This window comes from Oncorhynchus masou, unplaced genomic scaffold (genome assembly GCF_036934945.1).
Source record: "Oncorhynchus masou masou isolate Uvic2021 unplaced genomic scaffold, UVic_Omas_1.1 unplaced_scaffold_1176, whole genome shotgun sequence".
NCBI lineage: Eukaryota > Metazoa > Chordata > Actinopteri > Salmoniformes > Salmonidae > Oncorhynchus > Oncorhynchus masou.
This window is the reverse complement of record NW_027001526.1, coordinates 84,691-101,677: the sequence shown is the minus strand read 5'-3', so window position 1 is coordinate 101,677 and position 16,987 is coordinate 84,691. Positions and strand designations below refer to the sequence as shown.

Here is a 16,987-nt window from a genome sequence, read left to right as displayed (position 1 = left end):
GCATTGAAGGCCAGGCAACAGACCTGGTTAAACCAATCAGAAACAGTTAGTTGATGTTTGGTGCAGCAGCATTGAAGGCCAGGCAACAGACCTGGTTAAACCAATCAGAAACAGTTAGTTGATGTTTGGTGCAGCAGCATTGAAGGCCAGGCAACAGACCTGGTTAAACCAATCAGAAACAGTTAGCAGCCACAGGACTGTCCTGTTAGAACAAAAGGTATGATGATTCAACCTCACGACATGTCTCTCCTTCCTCCTCTCTTACTCCACCTCACAGAGGAATGTGTCCCCACTGGAGAAGGGGGAGAGAGAGAGAGAGAGAGAGAAAGACAGGGAGAAGGACAGCGAGAGTGACAGAGAGAGAGATAGATACAAACAGACAGAGTGAGAGAGTGAGTGAGAGAGAGAGAGATAGATACAGACAGACAGACAGAGACAGAGAGTGAGTGAGAGACAGAGAGATAGATACAGACAGACAGAGCGAGAGAGTGAGTGAGAGACAGAGAGAGAGATAGATACAGACAGACAGAGCGAGAGAGTGAGTGAGTGAGTGAGTGAGTGAGTGAGTGAGTGAGTGAGTGAGTGAGTGAGTGAGTGAGAGACAGACAGACAGACAGACAGACAGACAGACAGAGCGAGAGAGAGAGTGAGTGAGAGACAGACAGACAGACAGACAGACAGACAGACAGACAGACAGACAGACAGACAGACAGACAGACAGACAGACAGAGAGACAGAGAGGGAGAGACAGAGAGGGAGAGACAGAGAGACAGAGAGACAGAGAGACAGACTTAGAGGGAGAGACAGACAGAGAGGGAGAGACAGACAGAGAGGGAGACAGACAGAGAGGGAGACAGACAGACAGACAGACAGACAAAGACAGACAGAGAGAGAGAGAGAGGATAGATAGAGATCAAACAACAAAGAGAAAAGGAGAAAGTCCGTGCCACAGCAGGCCCAGGTGACACGCCAGGTGACATTCCTGTCAGGTAAACTCACTAAGCATTGCCCGGGGACACCAGGTGTGACACATGCCTGTAGGGCAGGGAGAGGAGTCTTGAAGGGGAGTGATTCAGGCCCTCTGGGCAGGGGTAAACGTGGGGTAGTGTGTGTGTGTGTCTCAACTCACCAGGCTCCTACGTCTCCTCTGCTGTCCAGTGTGTAGTCAGTCATACAGTCCAGCAGAGCTCTGTAGACAGCCGACACATTCCCCTCACACACCATAGAATCAGAACCTCTCTGGGCTGATACCCCCGCTGTCACACACACCCTGGCAGAGAGACAGGTAGATCGAGGGGGATGGGAGGGCAGAGAGACAATAAAAACTACTTTTTATTGTTCATTTCACTTTTATTTATTATCTACTTCACTTGCTTTGGCAATGTTAAACTATGTTTCCCATGCCAATAAAGCCCTTGAATTGAAATTGAAATGAAATTGAAAGAGAGAGAGAGAAAGTCTGAGTTGGATATATTGAAAGAAAAGAACAGTGAGTTAGAGAGGAAGGGTAAGACAGAGTGAGACGGGGTTAGAGACAGACGGAGGGGGATATATTGAAAGAAAAGAACAGTGAGTTAGAGAGGAAGACTCAGACAGAGTGAGACGGGGTTAGAGACAGATGGAGGGGGATATATTGAAAGAAAAGAACAGTGAGTTAGAGAGGAAGACTCAGACAGAGTGAGACGGGGTTAGAGACGGACGGAGGGGGATATATTGAAAGAAAAGAACAGTGAGTTAGAGAGGAAGACTCAGACAGAGTGAGACGGGGTTAGAGACAGACGGAGGGGGATATATTGAAAGAAAAGAACAGTGAGTTAGAGAGGAAGGGTAAGACTCAGACAGAGTGAGACGGGGTTAGAGACAGACAGAGGGGAAACATGAGGGGAGGACAGACATGAAGAACAGGTCCTACAGGTACAACCAGATGGCTGTTTACTTCTGACTACAACCCTAACACTACAGTTGACCTGTTACCCCAGAAGACAAACAACTAGACAGGGAGGGAGAGGTGGAGGAGTACAGGGGGAGGAGTGGAGAGACGAGGAGTAAAGAGGTGGAGGAGTGGAGGGAGGAGGAGTAGAGACAGGAGGAGTGGAGAGAGGAGGAGTAAAGAGGTGGAGGAGTGGAGGGAGGAAGAGTACAGGGTGGAGGAGTGGAGAGAGGAGGAGTAAAGGGGGAGGAGAGGAGGGAGGAGGAGTAGAGAGGTGGAGGAGAAGAGAGGTGGAGGAGTAGAGAGGTGGAGGAGTAGAGGGAGGTGGAGAGGAGAGGTGGAGGAGTGGAGGGAGGAGAAGAGAGGTGGAGGAGTGGAGGGAGGAGGAGTAGAGAGGGAGGAGGAAGTAGAGAGGTGGAGGAGTAGAGAGGGAGGAGGAAGTAGAGAGGTGGAGGAGTGGAGGGAGGAGTAGAGATGTGAAGGAGTGGAGGGGGGAGGAGAAGAGAGGTGGATGAGTGGAGGGAGGAGGAGAGAGAGGTAGAGGAGTAGAGGGAGGAGGAGAAGAGAGGTGGAGGAGTGGAATGAGGAGTAGAGATGTGAAGGAGTGGAGGGGGGAGGAGAAGAGAGGTGGATGAGTGGAGGGAGGAGTAGAGATGTGGAGGAGTAGAGGGAGGAGGAGAAGAGAGGTGGAGGAGTGGAGGGAGGAGGAGTAGAGGGAGGAGGAGTAGAGAGGGAGGAGGAAGTAGAGAGGTGGAGGAGTGGAGGGAGGAGGAGTAGAGAGGTGGAGGAGTAGAGGGAGGAGGAGTGGAGAGAGGAGGATTAAAGAGGTGGAGGAGTGGAGGGAGGAAGAGTACAGGGTGAAGGAGTGGAGAGAGGAGGAGTAAAGGGGGAGGAGAGGAGGGAGGAGGAGTGGAGGGAGGAGGAGTACAGGGGGAGGAGTGGAGAGAGGAGGAGTAAAGAGGTGGAGGAGTGGAGGGAGGAAGAGTACAGGGGGGAGGAGTGGAGAGAGGAGGAGTAAAGGGGGAGGAGAGGAGGGAGGAGGAGTAGAGAGGTGGCGGAGTAGAGAGGTGGAGGAATGGAGGGAGGAGGAGAAGAGAGGTGGAGGAGTGGAGGGAGGTAGAGTAGAGAGGGAGGAGGAAGTAGAGAGGTGGAGGGAGGAAGAGAAGTGCGGTGGAGTGGAGGGAGGAGGAGTAGAGAGGTGGAGGAGTGGAGGGAGGAGGAGTAGAGAGGTGGAGGAGTAGAGGGAGGAGGAGAAGAGAGGTGGAGGAGTGGAGGGAGGAGGAGTAGAGAGGGAGGAGGAAGTAGAGAGGTGGAGGAGTGGAGGGAGGAGGAGAAGAGAGGTGGAGGAGTAGAGAGGTGGAGGAGTAGAGAGGTGGAGGAGTAGAGAGGTGGAGGAGAGGAGGGAGGAGGAGAAGAGAGGTGGAGGAGTGGAGGGAGGAGGAGTAGAGAGGGAGGAGGAAGTAGAGAGGTGGAGGAGTAGAGAGGGAGGAGGAAGTAGAGAGGTGGAGGGAGGAGTAGAGATGTGAAGGAGTGGAGGGGGGAGGAGAAGAGAGGTGGAGGAGTAGAGGGAGGAGGAGAAGAGAGGTGGAGGAGTGGAGTGAGGAGTAGAGATGTGAAGGAGTGGAGGGGGGAGGAGAAGAGAGGTGGATGAGTGGAGGGAGGAGTAGAGATGTGGAGGAGTAGAGGGAGGAGGAGAAGAGAGGTGGAGGAGTAGAGGGAGGAGGAGTAGAGAGGGAGGAGGAAGTAGAGAGGTGGAGGAGTGGGGAGTAGAGAGGTGGAGGAGTAGAGGGAGGAGGAGAAGAGAGGTGGAGGAGTGGAGGGAGGAGGAGTAGAGAGGTACGAGGAAGTAGAGAGGTGGAGGAGTAGAGAGGTGGAGGAGTAGAGAGGTGGAGGAGTAGAGGGTGGAGGAGTAGAGAGGTGGAGGAGTAGAGAGGTGGAGGAGTAGAGGGTGGAGGAGTAGAGGGTGGAGGAGTAGAGGGTGGAGGAGTAGAGAGGTGGAGGAGTAGAGAGGTGGAGGAGTAGAGAGGTGGAGGAGTAGAGGGTGGAGGAGTAGAGAGGTGGAGGAGTAGAGAGGTGGAGGAGGAGTAGAGAGGTGGAGGAGTAGAGGGGGAGGAGTGGAGAGGTGGAGGAGTTGAGGGGGAGGAGTGGAGATAGATGAAGAAGACAGAGGACAGACTCACTGTGCCATGGCCTTGGCAGCATCTCTCCTGGCCTCTGTGAAACACACCTCCCTCTGACTACAGCTCTGCTGAAGACCTGACAGGATCTGATACACACAAGTCTGACATCACGTGTCCTGCTGAAACTGGCCTGAGGCCCTGTGTTCAACGCTGCTACAACAGAGTCCCTGGTGTCGTGTTGTTAACTAACAGAGTCCCTGGTGTAGTGTTGTTAACTAACAGAGTGTTACTAACAGGTGTAGTGTTGTTAACTAACAGTGTTACTAACAGGTGTAGTGTTACTAACTAACAGTGTTACTAACAGGTGTAGTGTTGTTAACTAACAGTGTTACTAACAGGTGTAGTGTTGTTAACTAACAGTGTTACTAACAGGTGTAGTGTTGTTAACTAACAGTGTTACTAACAGGTGTAGTGTTACTAACTAACAGTGTTACTAACAGGTGTAGTGTTACTAACTAACAGTGTTACTAACAGGTGTAGTGTTGTTAACTAACAGTGTTACTAACTAACAGGTGTTATTAACTAACAGTGTTACTAACAGGTGTAGTGTTGTTAACTAACAGTGTTACTAACTAACAGGTGTTATTAACTAACAGTGTTACTAACAGGTGTAGTGTTGTTAACTAACAGTGTTACTAACAGGTGTAGTGTTGTTAACTAACAGGGTTACTGGTGTAGTGTTGTTAACTAACAGGGTTACTGGTGTAGTGTTGTTAACTAACAGAGTCCCTGGTGTAGTGTTGTTAACTAACAGTGTTACTAACAGGTGTAGTGTTGTTAACTAACAGTGTTACTAACTAACAGGTGTAGTGTTGTTAACTAACAGTGTTACTAACAGGTGTAGTGTTGTTAACTAACAGTGTTACTAACAGGTGTAGTGTTGTTAACTAACAGTGTTACTAACAGGTGTAGTGTTGTTAACTAACAGTGTTACTAACAGGTGTAGTGTTGTTAACTAACAGTGTTACTAACAGGTGTAGTGTTACTAACTAACAGTGTTACTAACAGGTGTAGTGTTGTTAACTAACAGTGTTACTAACAGGTGTAGTGTTGTTAACTAACAGTGTTACTAACAGGTGTAGTGTTGTTAACTAACAGTGTTACTAACAGGTGTAGTGTTGTTAACTAACAGTGTTACTAACAGGTGTAGTGTTACTAACTAACAGTGTTACTAACAGGTGTAGTGTTACTAACTAACAGTGTTACTAACTAACAGAGTCCCTGGTGTAGTGTTGTTAACTAACAGTGTTACTAACAGGTGTAGTGTTGTTAACTAACAGTGTTACTAACAGGTGTAGTGTTGTTAACTAACAGTGTTACTAACTAACAGGTGTAGTGTTGTTAACTAACAGTGTTACTAACAGGTGTAGTGTTGTTAACTAACAGTGTTACTAACAGGTGTAGTGTTGTTAACTAACAGTGTTACTAACAGGTGTAGTGTTGTTAACTAACAGTGTTACTAACAGGTGTAGTGTTGTTAACTAACAGTGTTACTAACAGGTGTAGTGTTACTAACTAACAGTGTTACTAACAGGTGTAGTGTTACTAACTAACAGTGTTACTAACTAACAGAGTCCCTGGTGTAGTGTTGTTAACTAACAGTGTTACTAACAGGTGTAGTGTTGTTAACTAACAGTGTTACTAACAGGTGTAGTGTTGTTAACTAACAGTGTTACTAACAGGTGTAGTGTTATTAACTAACAGTGTTACTAACTAACAGGGTGTTACTAACTAACAGGTGTAGTGTTGTTAACTAACAGGTGTTACTAACAGGTGTTGTTAACTAACAGTGTTACTAACAGGTGTAGTGTTGTTAACTAACAGTGTTATTAACAGGTGTAGTGTTGTTAACTAACAGTGTTACTAACAGGTGTAGTGTTGTTAACTAACAGGTGTTATTAACAGGTGTAGTGTTGTTAACTAACAGAGTTACTAACTAACAGGTGTTAATAACTAACAGGTGTAGTGTTATTAACTAACAGAGTGTTACTAACTAACAGGTGTAGTGTTGTTAACTAACAGTGTTACTAACAGGTGTAGTGTTGTTAACTAACAGTGTTACTAACAGGTGTAGTGTTATTAACTAACAGTGTTACTAACTAACAGGGTGTTACTAACTAACAGGTGTAGTGTTGTTAACTAACAGGTGTTACTAACAGGTGTTGTTAACTAACAGTGTTACTAACAGGTGTAGTGTTGTTAACTAACAGTGTTATTAACAGGTGTAGTGTTGTTAACTAACAGTGTTACTAACAGGTGTAGTGTTGTTAACTAACAGGTGTTATTAACAGGTGTAGTGTTGTTAACTAACAGAGTTACTAACTAACAGGTGTTGTTAACTAACAGTGTTACTAACTAACAGGTGTTATTAACAGGTGTAGTGTTATTAACTAACAGGTGTAGTGTTATTAACTAACAGTGTTACTAACAGGTGTTACTAACTAACAGTGTTACTAACTAACAGGTGTTAATAACTAACAGGTGTAGTGTTATTAACTAACAGAGTGTTACTAACAGGTGTAGTGTTGTTAACTAACAGTGTTACTAACTAACAGGTGTTACTAACTAACAGGTGTTATTAACTAACAGTGTTACTAACTAACAGGTGTAGTGTTGTTAACTAACAGTGTTACTAACTAACAGTGTTACTAACTAACAGGTGTTAATAACTAACAGGTGTAGTGTTATTAACTAACAGAGTGTTACTAACTAACAGGTGTTACTAACTAACAGGTGTTGTTAACTAACAGTGTTACTAACTAACAGTGTTACTAACTAACAGGTGTTATTAACTAACAGATGTAGTGTTACTAACTAACAGGTGTTGTTAACTAACAGTGTTACTAACTAACAGTGTTACTAACTAACAGGTGTTATTAACTAACAGGTGTAGAGTTATTAACTAACAGTGTTACTAACTAACAGGTGTAGTGTTGTTAACTAACAGTGTTACTAACTAACAGTGTTACTAACTAACAGTGTTACTAACTAACAGGTGTTAATAACTAACAGGTGTAGTGTTATTAACTAACAGAGTGTTACTAACTAACAGGTGTAGTGTTGTTAACTAACAGTGTTACTAACTAACAGGTGTTACTAACTAACAGGTGTTGTTAACTAACAGTGTTACTAACTAACAGTGTTACTAACTAACAGGTGTTATTAACTAACAGATGTAGTGTTACTAACTAACAGGTGTTATTAACTAACAGGTGTAGTGTTATTAACTAACAGAGTGTTACTAACTAACAGGTGTAGTGTTGTTAACTAACAGTGTTACTAACAGGTGTAGTGTTATTAACTAACAGTGTTACTAACAGGTGTAGTGTTATTAACTAACAGTGTTACTAACAGGTGTTAATAACTAACAGGTGTTATTAACTAACAGATGTAGTGTTATTAACTAACAGGTGTAGTGTTATTAACTAACAGTGTTACTAACTAACAGGTGTTGTTAACTAACAGGTGTAGTGTTATTAACTAACAGTGTTACTAACTAACAGGTGTTATTAACTAACAGGTGTTGTTAACTAACAGTGTTACTAACTAACAGTGTTACTAACTAACAGGTGTTATTAACTAACAGGTGTAGTGTTACTAACTAACAGGTGTTATTAACTAACAGGTGTAGTGTTATTAACTAACAGAGTGTTACTAACTAACAGGTGTAGTGTTGTTAACTAACAGTGTTACTAACAGGTGTAGTGTTATTAACTAACAGTGTTACTAACAGGTGTAGTGTTATTAACTAACAGTGTTACTAACAGGTGTTAATAACTAACAGGTGTTATTAACTAACAGATGTAGTGTTATTAACTAACAGGTGTAGTGTTATTAACTAACAGTGTTACTAACTAACAGGTGTTATTAACTAACAGTGTTACTAACTAACAGGTGTTAATAACTAACAGGTGTAGTGTTGTTAACTAACAGGTGTTATTAACTAACAGTGTTACTAACTAACAGGTGTTAATAACTAACAGGTGTAGTGTTATTAACTAACAGGTGTTATTAACTAACAGGTGTAGTGTTACTAACTAACAGGTGTTATTAACTAACAGGTGTCGTGTTACTAACTAACAAGTGTTACCAACTAACAGGTGTAACTAACTAACAGTGTTACTAACTAACAGGTGTTATTAACTAACAGGTGTTAATAACTAACATGTGTAGTGTTATTAACTAACAGGTGTAGTGTTACTAACTAACAGGTGTAGTGTAATTAACTAACAGGTGTAGTGTTACTAACTAACAGGTGTTACTAACTAACAGGTGTTATTAACTAACAGGTGTTACTAACTAACAGATGTTACTAACTAACAGGTGTTACTAACTAACAGGTGTTATTAACTAACAGGTGTAGTGTTACTAACTAACAGGTGTTATTAACTAACAGAGTGTTACTAACTAACAGGTGTTACTAACTAACAGGTGTTATTAACTAACAGGTGTTACTAACTAACAGGTGTTACTAACTAACAGGTGTTACTAACTAACAGGTGTTATTAACTAACAGAGTGTTACTAACTAACAGGTGTTACTAACTAACAGGTGTTACTAACTAACAGGTGTTATTAACTAACAGAGTGTTACTAACTAACAGGTGTTACTAACTAACAGATGTTACTAACTAACAGGTGTTACTAACTAACAGGTGTTACTAACTAACAGGTGTTATTAACTAACAGAGTGTTACTAACTAACAGGTGTTATTAACTAACAGGTGTAGTGTTACTAACTAACAGGTGTTATTAACTAACAGAGTGTTACTAACTAACAGGTGTTACTAACTAACAGAGTGTTACTAACTAACAGAGTGTTACTAACTAACAGGTGTTACTAACTAACAGGTGTTACTAACTAACAGGTGTTATTAACTAACAGAGTGTTACTAACTAACAGGTGTTATTAACTAACAGGTGTAGTGTTACTAACTAACAGGTGTTATTAACTAACAGGTGTAGTGTTACTAACTAACAAGTGTTACCAACTAACAGGTGTTATTAACTAACAGGTGTAGTGTTATTAACTAACAGGTGTTATTAACTAACAGGTGTAGTGTTATTAACTAACAGGTGTTATTAACTAACAGGTGTAGTGTTACTAACTAACAGGTGTTATTAACTAACAGGTGTAGTGTTACTAACTAACAGGTGTTATTAACTAACAGGTGTAGTGTTACTAACTAACAAGTGTTACTAACTAACAGGTGTTGTAAACTAACAGAGTGTTACTAACTAACAGGTGTTATTAACTAACAGGTGTAATTAACTAACAGGTGTAGTGTTACTAACTAACAGGTGTTATTAACTAACAGGTGTAGTGTTACTAACTAACAGGTGTTATTAACTAACAGGTGTAGTGTTACTAACTAACAAGTGTTACCAACTAACAGGTGTTATTAACTAACAGGTGTAGTGTTATTAACTAACAGGTGTTATTAACTAACAGGTGTAGTGTTATTAACTAACAGGTGTTATTAACTAACAGGTGTAGTGTTACTAACTAACAGGTGTTATTAACTAACAGGTGTTATTAACTAACAGGTGTTATTAACTAACAGGTGTTATTAACTAACAGGTGTAGTGTTACTAACTAACAGAGTGTTACTAACTAACAGGTGTTATTAACTAACAGGTGTTATTAACTAACAGGTGTTACTAAATAACAGGTGTAGTGTAATTAACTAACAGGTGTTATTAACTAACAGGTGTTATTAACTAACAGAGTGTTACTAACTAACAGGTGTTACTAACTAACAGGTGTTATTAACTAACAGGTGTTATTAACTAACAGGTGTAGTGTTACAAACTAACAGGTGTTACTAACTAACAGGTGTTATTAACTAACAGAGTGTTACTAACTAACAGGTGTTATTAACTAACAGGTGTTATTAACTAACAGGTGTTATTAACTAACAGGTGTTATTAACTAACAGGTGTAGTGTTACTAACTAACAGGTGTTACTAACTAACAGGTGTTACTAACTAACAGGTGTTACTAACTAACAGGTGTTACTAACTAACAGGTGTTATTAACTAACAGGTGTTATTAACTAACAGAGTGTTACTAACTAAGAGGTGTTATTAACTAACAGGTGTTATTAACTAACAGGTGTTATTAACTAACAGAGTGTTACTAACTAAGAGGTGTTATTAACTAACAGGTGTTATTAACTAACAGAGTGTTACTAACAGGTGTTACTAACTAACAGGTGTTATTAACTAACAGGTGTTATTAACTAACAGGTGTAGTGTTACTAACTAACAGGTGTTACTAACTAAGAGGTGTTATTAACTAAGAGGTGATATTAACTAACAGGTGTTATTAACTAACAGGTGTAGTGTTACTAACTAAGAGGTCTTATTAACTAACAGGTGTTATTAACTAACAGGTGTTATTAACTAACAGGTGTAGTGTTACTAACTAACAGGTGTTATTAACTAACAGGTGTAGTGTTACTAACTAACAGGTGTTACTAACTAACAGGTGTTACTAACTAACAGGTGTAGTGTTATTAACTAACAGGTGTTATTAACTAACAGGTGTTATTAACTAACAGGTGTTATTAACTAACAGGTGTTATTAACTAACAGGTGTAGTGTAATTAACTAACAGGTGTTATTAACTAACAGGTGTAGTGTTACTAACTAACAGGTGTTATTAACTAACAGAGTGTTACTAACTAACAGGTGTTATTAACTAACAGGTGTAGTGTTACTAACTAACAGGTGTTATTAACTAACTGGTGTAGTGTTATTAACTAACAGGTGTTATTAACTAACAGGTGTTACTAACTAACAGGTGTAGTGTTACTAACTAAGAGGTGTTATTAACTAACAGGTGTTATTAACTAACATAGTGTTACTAACTAACAGGTGTTACTAACTAACAGGTGTTATTAACTAACAGGTGTTATTAACTAACAGGTGTAGTGTTACTAACTAACAGGTGTTATTAACTAACAGGTGTAGTGTTACTAACTAACAGGTGTTATTAACTAACAGGTGTTATTAACTAACAGGTGTTACTAACTAACAGGTGTAGTGTTACTAACTAAGAGGTGTTACTAACTAACAGGTGTAGTGTAATTAACTAACAGGTGTTATTAACTAACAGGTGTTATTAACTAACAGGTGTAGTGTTACTAAATAACAGGTGTAGTGTTACTAACTAACAGGTGTTATTAACTAACAGGTGTTATTAACTAACAGGTGTTATTAACTAACAGGTGTAGTGTTACTAACTAACAGGTGTTACTAACTAACAGGTGTAACTAACTAACAGGTGTTATTAACTAACAGGTGTTATTAACTAACAGGTGTAGTGTTACTAACTAACAGGTGTAGTGTAATTAACTAACAGGTGTTATTAACTAACAGGTGTAGTGTTACTAACTAACAGGTGTTATTAACTAACAGGTGTTATTAACTAACAGGTGTTATTAACTAACAGGTGTAGTGTTACTAACTAACAGGTGTTACTAACTAACAGGTGTTATTAACTAACAGGTGTTATTAACTAACAGGTGTTAGTAACTAACAGGTGTTAGTAACTAACAGGTGTTAGTAACTAACAGGTGTTAGTAACTAACAGGTGTAGTGTTACTAACTAACAGGTGTTACTAACTAACAGGTGTAACTAACTAACAGGTGTTATTAACTAACAGGTGTTATTAACTAACAGGTGTTATTAACTAACAGGTGTAGTGTTACTAACTAACAGGTGTTACTAACTAACAGGTGTTACTAACTAACAGGTGTTATTAACTAACAGGTGTTATTAACTAACAGGTGTTAGTAACTAACAGGTGTTAGTAACTAACAGGTGTAGTGTTACTAACTAACAGGTGTTACTAACTAACAGGTGTAACTAACTAACAGGTGTTATTAACTAACAGGTGTTATTAACTAACAGGTGTAGTGTTAATAACTAACAGGTGTAGTGTAATTAACTAAGAGGTGTTATTAACTAACAGGTGTAGTGTTACTAACTAACAGGTGTAATTAACTAACAGGTGTAGTGTTATTAACTAACAGGTGTTATTAACTAACAGGTGTAGTGTTACTAACTAAGAGGTGTTACTAACTAACAGGTGTAGTGTAATTAACTAACAGGTGTTATTAACTAACAGGTGTAGTGTTACTAACTAACAGGTGTTATTAACTAACAGGTGTTATTAACTAACAGGTGTTATTAACTAACAGGTGTTATTAACTAACAGGTGTAGTGTTACTAACTAACAGGTGTTACTAACTAACAGGTGTTACTAACTAACAGGTGTTACTAACTAACAGGTGTTATTAACTAACAGGTGTTTGTAACTAACAGGTGTAGTGTTACTAACTAACAGGTGTTACTAACTAACAGGTGTAACTAACTAACATGTGTTATTAACTAACAGGTGTTATTAACTAACAGGTGTAGTGTTAATAACTAACAGGTGTAGTGTAATTAACTAAGAGGTGTTATTAACTAACAGGTGTAGTGTTACTAACTAACAGGTGTAATTAACTAACAGGTGTAGTGTTATTAACTAACAGGTGTTATTAACTAACAGGTGTAGTGTTACTAACTAAGAGGTGGTACTAACTAACAGGTGTAGTGTAACTAACTAACAGGTGTAACTAACTAACAGGTGTAACTAACTAACAGGTGTAACTAACTAACAGGTGTAATTAACTAACAGGTGTTATTAACTAACAGGTGCAGTGTTACTAACTAAGAGGTGTTATTAACTAACAGGTGCAGTGTTACTAACTAAGAGGTGTTATTAACTAACAGGTGCAGTGTTACTAACAGGTGTTACTAACTAACAGGTGCAGTGTTACTAACTAAGAGGTGTTATTAACTAACAGGTGCAGTGTTACTAACTAACAGGTGTTACTATCTAACAGGTGCAGTGTTACTAACTAACAGGTGTAGTGTAACTAACTAACAGGTGTTACTAACTAACAGGTGTTATTAACTAACAGGTGTAGTGTAATTAACTAACAGGTGTAGTGTAATTAACTATCAGGTGTAGTGTAATTCACTAACAGGTGTAGTGTAATTCACTAACAGGTGTAGTGTTACTAACTAACAGGTGTTACTAACTAACAGGTGTTATTAACTAACAGGTGTTATTAACTAACAGGTGTTATTAACTAACAGGTGTTACTAACTAACAGGTGTTACTAACTAACAGGTGTTACTAACTAACAGGTGTTATTAACTAACAGGTGTTACTAACTAACAGGTGTAGTGTAATTAACTAACAGGTGTAGTGTAATTAACTAACAGGTGTTACTAACTAACAAGTGTTACTAACTAACAGGTGTAGTGTTATTAACTAACAGGTGTAGTGTTACTAACTAACAGGTGTTATTAACTAACAGGTGTAGTGTAATTAACTAACAGGTGTAGTGTAATTAACTAACAGGTGTTACTAACTAACAAGTGTTACTAACTAACAGGTGTAGTGTTATTAACTAACAGGTGTAGTGTAATTAACTAACAGGTGTTATTAACTAACAGGTGTTATTAACTAACAGGTGTAGTGTAATTAACTAACAGGTGTAGTGTAATTAACTAACAGGTGTTATTAACTAACAGGTGTTATTAACTAACAGGTGTAGTGTTAATAACTAACAGGTGTAGTGTAATTAACTAAGAGGTGTTATTAACTAACAGGTGTAGTGTTACTAACTAACAGGTGTAATTAACTAACAGGTGTAGTGTTATTAACTAACAGGTGTTATTAACTAACAGGTGTAGTGTTACTAACTAAGAGGTGTTACTAACTAACAGGTGTAGTGTAATTAACTAACAGGTGTTATTAACTAACAGGTGTAGTGTTACTAACTAACAGGTGTTATTAACTAACAGGTGTTATTAACTAACAGGTGTTATTAACTAACAGGTGTTATTAACTAACAGGTGTAGTGTTACTAACTAACAGGTGTTACTAACTAACAGGTGTTACTAACTAACAGGTGTTACTAACTAACAGGTGTTATTAACTAACAGGTGTTTGTAACTAACAGGTGTAGTGTTACTAACTAACAGGTGTTACTAACTAACAGGTGTAACTAACTAACAGGTGTTATTAACTAACAGGTGTTATTAACTAACAGGTGTAGTGTTAATAACTAACAGGTGTAGTGTAATTAACTAAGAGGTGTTATTAACTAACAGGTGTAGTGTTACTAACTAACAGGTGTAATTAACTAACAGGTGTAGTGTTATTAACTAACAGGTGTTATTAACTAACAGGTGTAGTGTTACTAACTAAGAGGTGGTACTAACTAACAGGTGTAGTGTAACTAACTAACAGGTGTAACTAACTAACAGGTGTAACTAACTAACAGGTGTAACTAACTAACAGGTGTAATTAACTAACAGGTGTTATTAACTAACAGGTGCAGTGTTACTAACTAAGAGGTGTTATTAACTAACAGGTGCAGTGTTACTAACAGGTGTTACTAACTAACAGGTGCAGTGTTACTAACTAAGAGGTGTTATTAACTAACAGGTGCAGTGTTACTAACTAACAGGTGTTACTATCTAACAGGTGCAGTGTTACTAACTAACAGGTGTAGTGTAACTAACTAACAGGTGTTACTAACTAACAGGTGTTATTAACTAACAGGTGTAGTGTAATTAACTAACAGGTGTAGTGTAATTAACTATCAGGTGTAGTGTAATTCACTAACAGGTGTAGTGTAATTCACTAACAGGTGTAGTGTTACTAACTAACAGGTGTTACTAACTAACAGGTGTTATTAACTAACAGGTGTTATTAACTAACAGGTGTTATTAACTAACAGGTGTTACTAACTAACAGGTGTTACTAACTAACAGGTGTTACTAACTAACAGGTGTTATTAACTAACAGGTGTTATTAACTAACAGGTGTTACTAACTAACAGGTGTTATTAACTAACAGGTGTTATTAACTAACAGGTGTAGTGTTACTAACTAACAGGTGTTATTAACTAACAGGTGTAGTGTAATTAACTAACAGGTGTAGTGTAATTAACTAACAGGTGTTACTAACTAACAAGTGTTACTAACTAACAGGTGTAGTGTTATTAACTAACAGGTGTAGTGTAATTAACTAACAGGTGTTATTAACTAACAGGTGTTATTAACTAACAGGTGTAGTGTAATTAACTAACAGGTGTAGTGTAATTAACTAACAGGTGTTATTAACTAACAGGTGTTATTAACTAACAGGTGTAGTATAATTAACTAACAGGTGTAGTATAATTAACTAACAGGTGTAATTAACTAACAGGTGTAGTGTAATTCACTAACAGGTGTAGTGTTATTAACTAACAGGTGTTATTAACTAACAGGTGTTATTAACTAACAGGTGTAGTGTTACTAACTAACAGGTGTTACTAACTAACAGGTGTTATTAACTAACAGGTGTTACTAACTAACAGGTGTTACTAACTAACAGGTGTTATTAACTAACAGGTGTTATTAACTAACAGGTGTAGTGTAATTAACTAACAGGTGTAGTATAATTAACTAACAGGTGTAGTGTAATTAACTAACAGGTGTAATTAACTAACAGGTGTAGTGTAATTCACTAACAGGTGTAGTGTAATTCACTAACAGGTGTAGTGTTATTAACTAACAGGTGTTATTAACTAACAGGTGTTATTAACTAACAGGTGTAGTGTTACTAACTAACAGGTGTTACTAACTAACAGGTGTTATTAACTAACAGGTGTTACTAACTAACAGGTGTTATTAACTAACAGGTGTTATTAACTAACAGGTGTAGTGTAATTAACTAACAGGTGTAGTATAATTAACTAACAGGTGTAGTGTAATTAACTAACAGGTGTAATTAACTAACAGGTGTAGTGTAATTCACTAACAGGTGTAGTGTTATTAACTAACAGGTGTTATTAACTAACAGGTGTTATTAACTAACAGGTGTTATTAACTAACAGGTGTAGTGTTACTAACTAACAGGTGTTACTAACTAACAGGTGTTACTAACTAACAGGTGTTACTAACTAACAGGTGTTACTAACTAACAGGTGTTATTAACTAACAGGTGTTACTAACTAACAGGTGTTACTAACTAACAGGTGTTACTAACTAACAGGTGTTACTAACTAACAGGTGTTACTAACTAACAGGTGTTGTTAACTAACAGGTGTAGTGTTATTAACTAACAGGTGTTATTAACTAACAGGTGTAGTGTAATTAACTAACAGGTGTTATTAACTAACAGGTGTTATTAACTAACAGGTGTTATTAACTAACAGGTGTAGTGTTACTAACTAACAGGTGTTATTAACTAACAGGTGTAGTGTAATTAACTAACAGGTGTAGTGTAATTAACTAACAGGTGTTATTAACTAACAGGTGTAGTGTTATTAACTAACAGGTGTATTGTAATTAACTAACAGGTGTTATTAACTAACAGGTGTAGTGTAATTAACTAACAGGTATAGTGTTATTAACTAACAGGTGTTACTAACTAACAGGTGTTATTAACTAACAGGTGTAGTGTAATTAACTAACAGGTGTAGTGTAATTAACTAACAGGTGTTGTTAACTAACAGGTGTAGTGTAATTAACTAACAGGTGTAGAGTACCTGGTGTAGTTTTCCATGGATCATGAACCTTGGTAGAGAACCCAGGGCCAGTGCACTGCCACATCTGGTCAATACCTCTGTACTCTTTAACCCTGCTATATACTGGGACACCAGGACCTCTACACAAAGCACGAGCACACACACACACACACACACACACACACACACACACACACACACACACACACACACACACACACACACACACACACACACACACACACACACACACACACACACGTGTTAGGTATGGCTAGTTTTTATGAAGCATTCTA

The 16,987-nt window shown here is 38.5% G+C and overlaps 1 protein-coding gene across 1 annotated transcript in view; it reads right to left on the bottom strand.

The window, feature by feature from the left end:
- LOC135529523 (tubulin-specific chaperone D-like) overlaps positions 1-16,987 on the bottom strand; it is a 97,218-nt gene that overhangs the window by 39,534 nt on the left and 40,697 nt on the right. The window contains exons 14-16 of the mRNA XM_064958210.1: positions 16,713-16,831; positions 4,111-4,196; positions 1,130-1,270 (exon numbers count right to left, since the gene is read on the bottom strand). Of these exons, the coding sequence (XP_064814282.1) occupies positions 1,130-1,270; positions 4,111-4,196; positions 16,713-16,831 (346 nt within the window). The remainder of the gene's footprint in view (positions 1-1,129; positions 1,271-4,110; positions 4,197-16,712; positions 16,832-16,987) is intronic.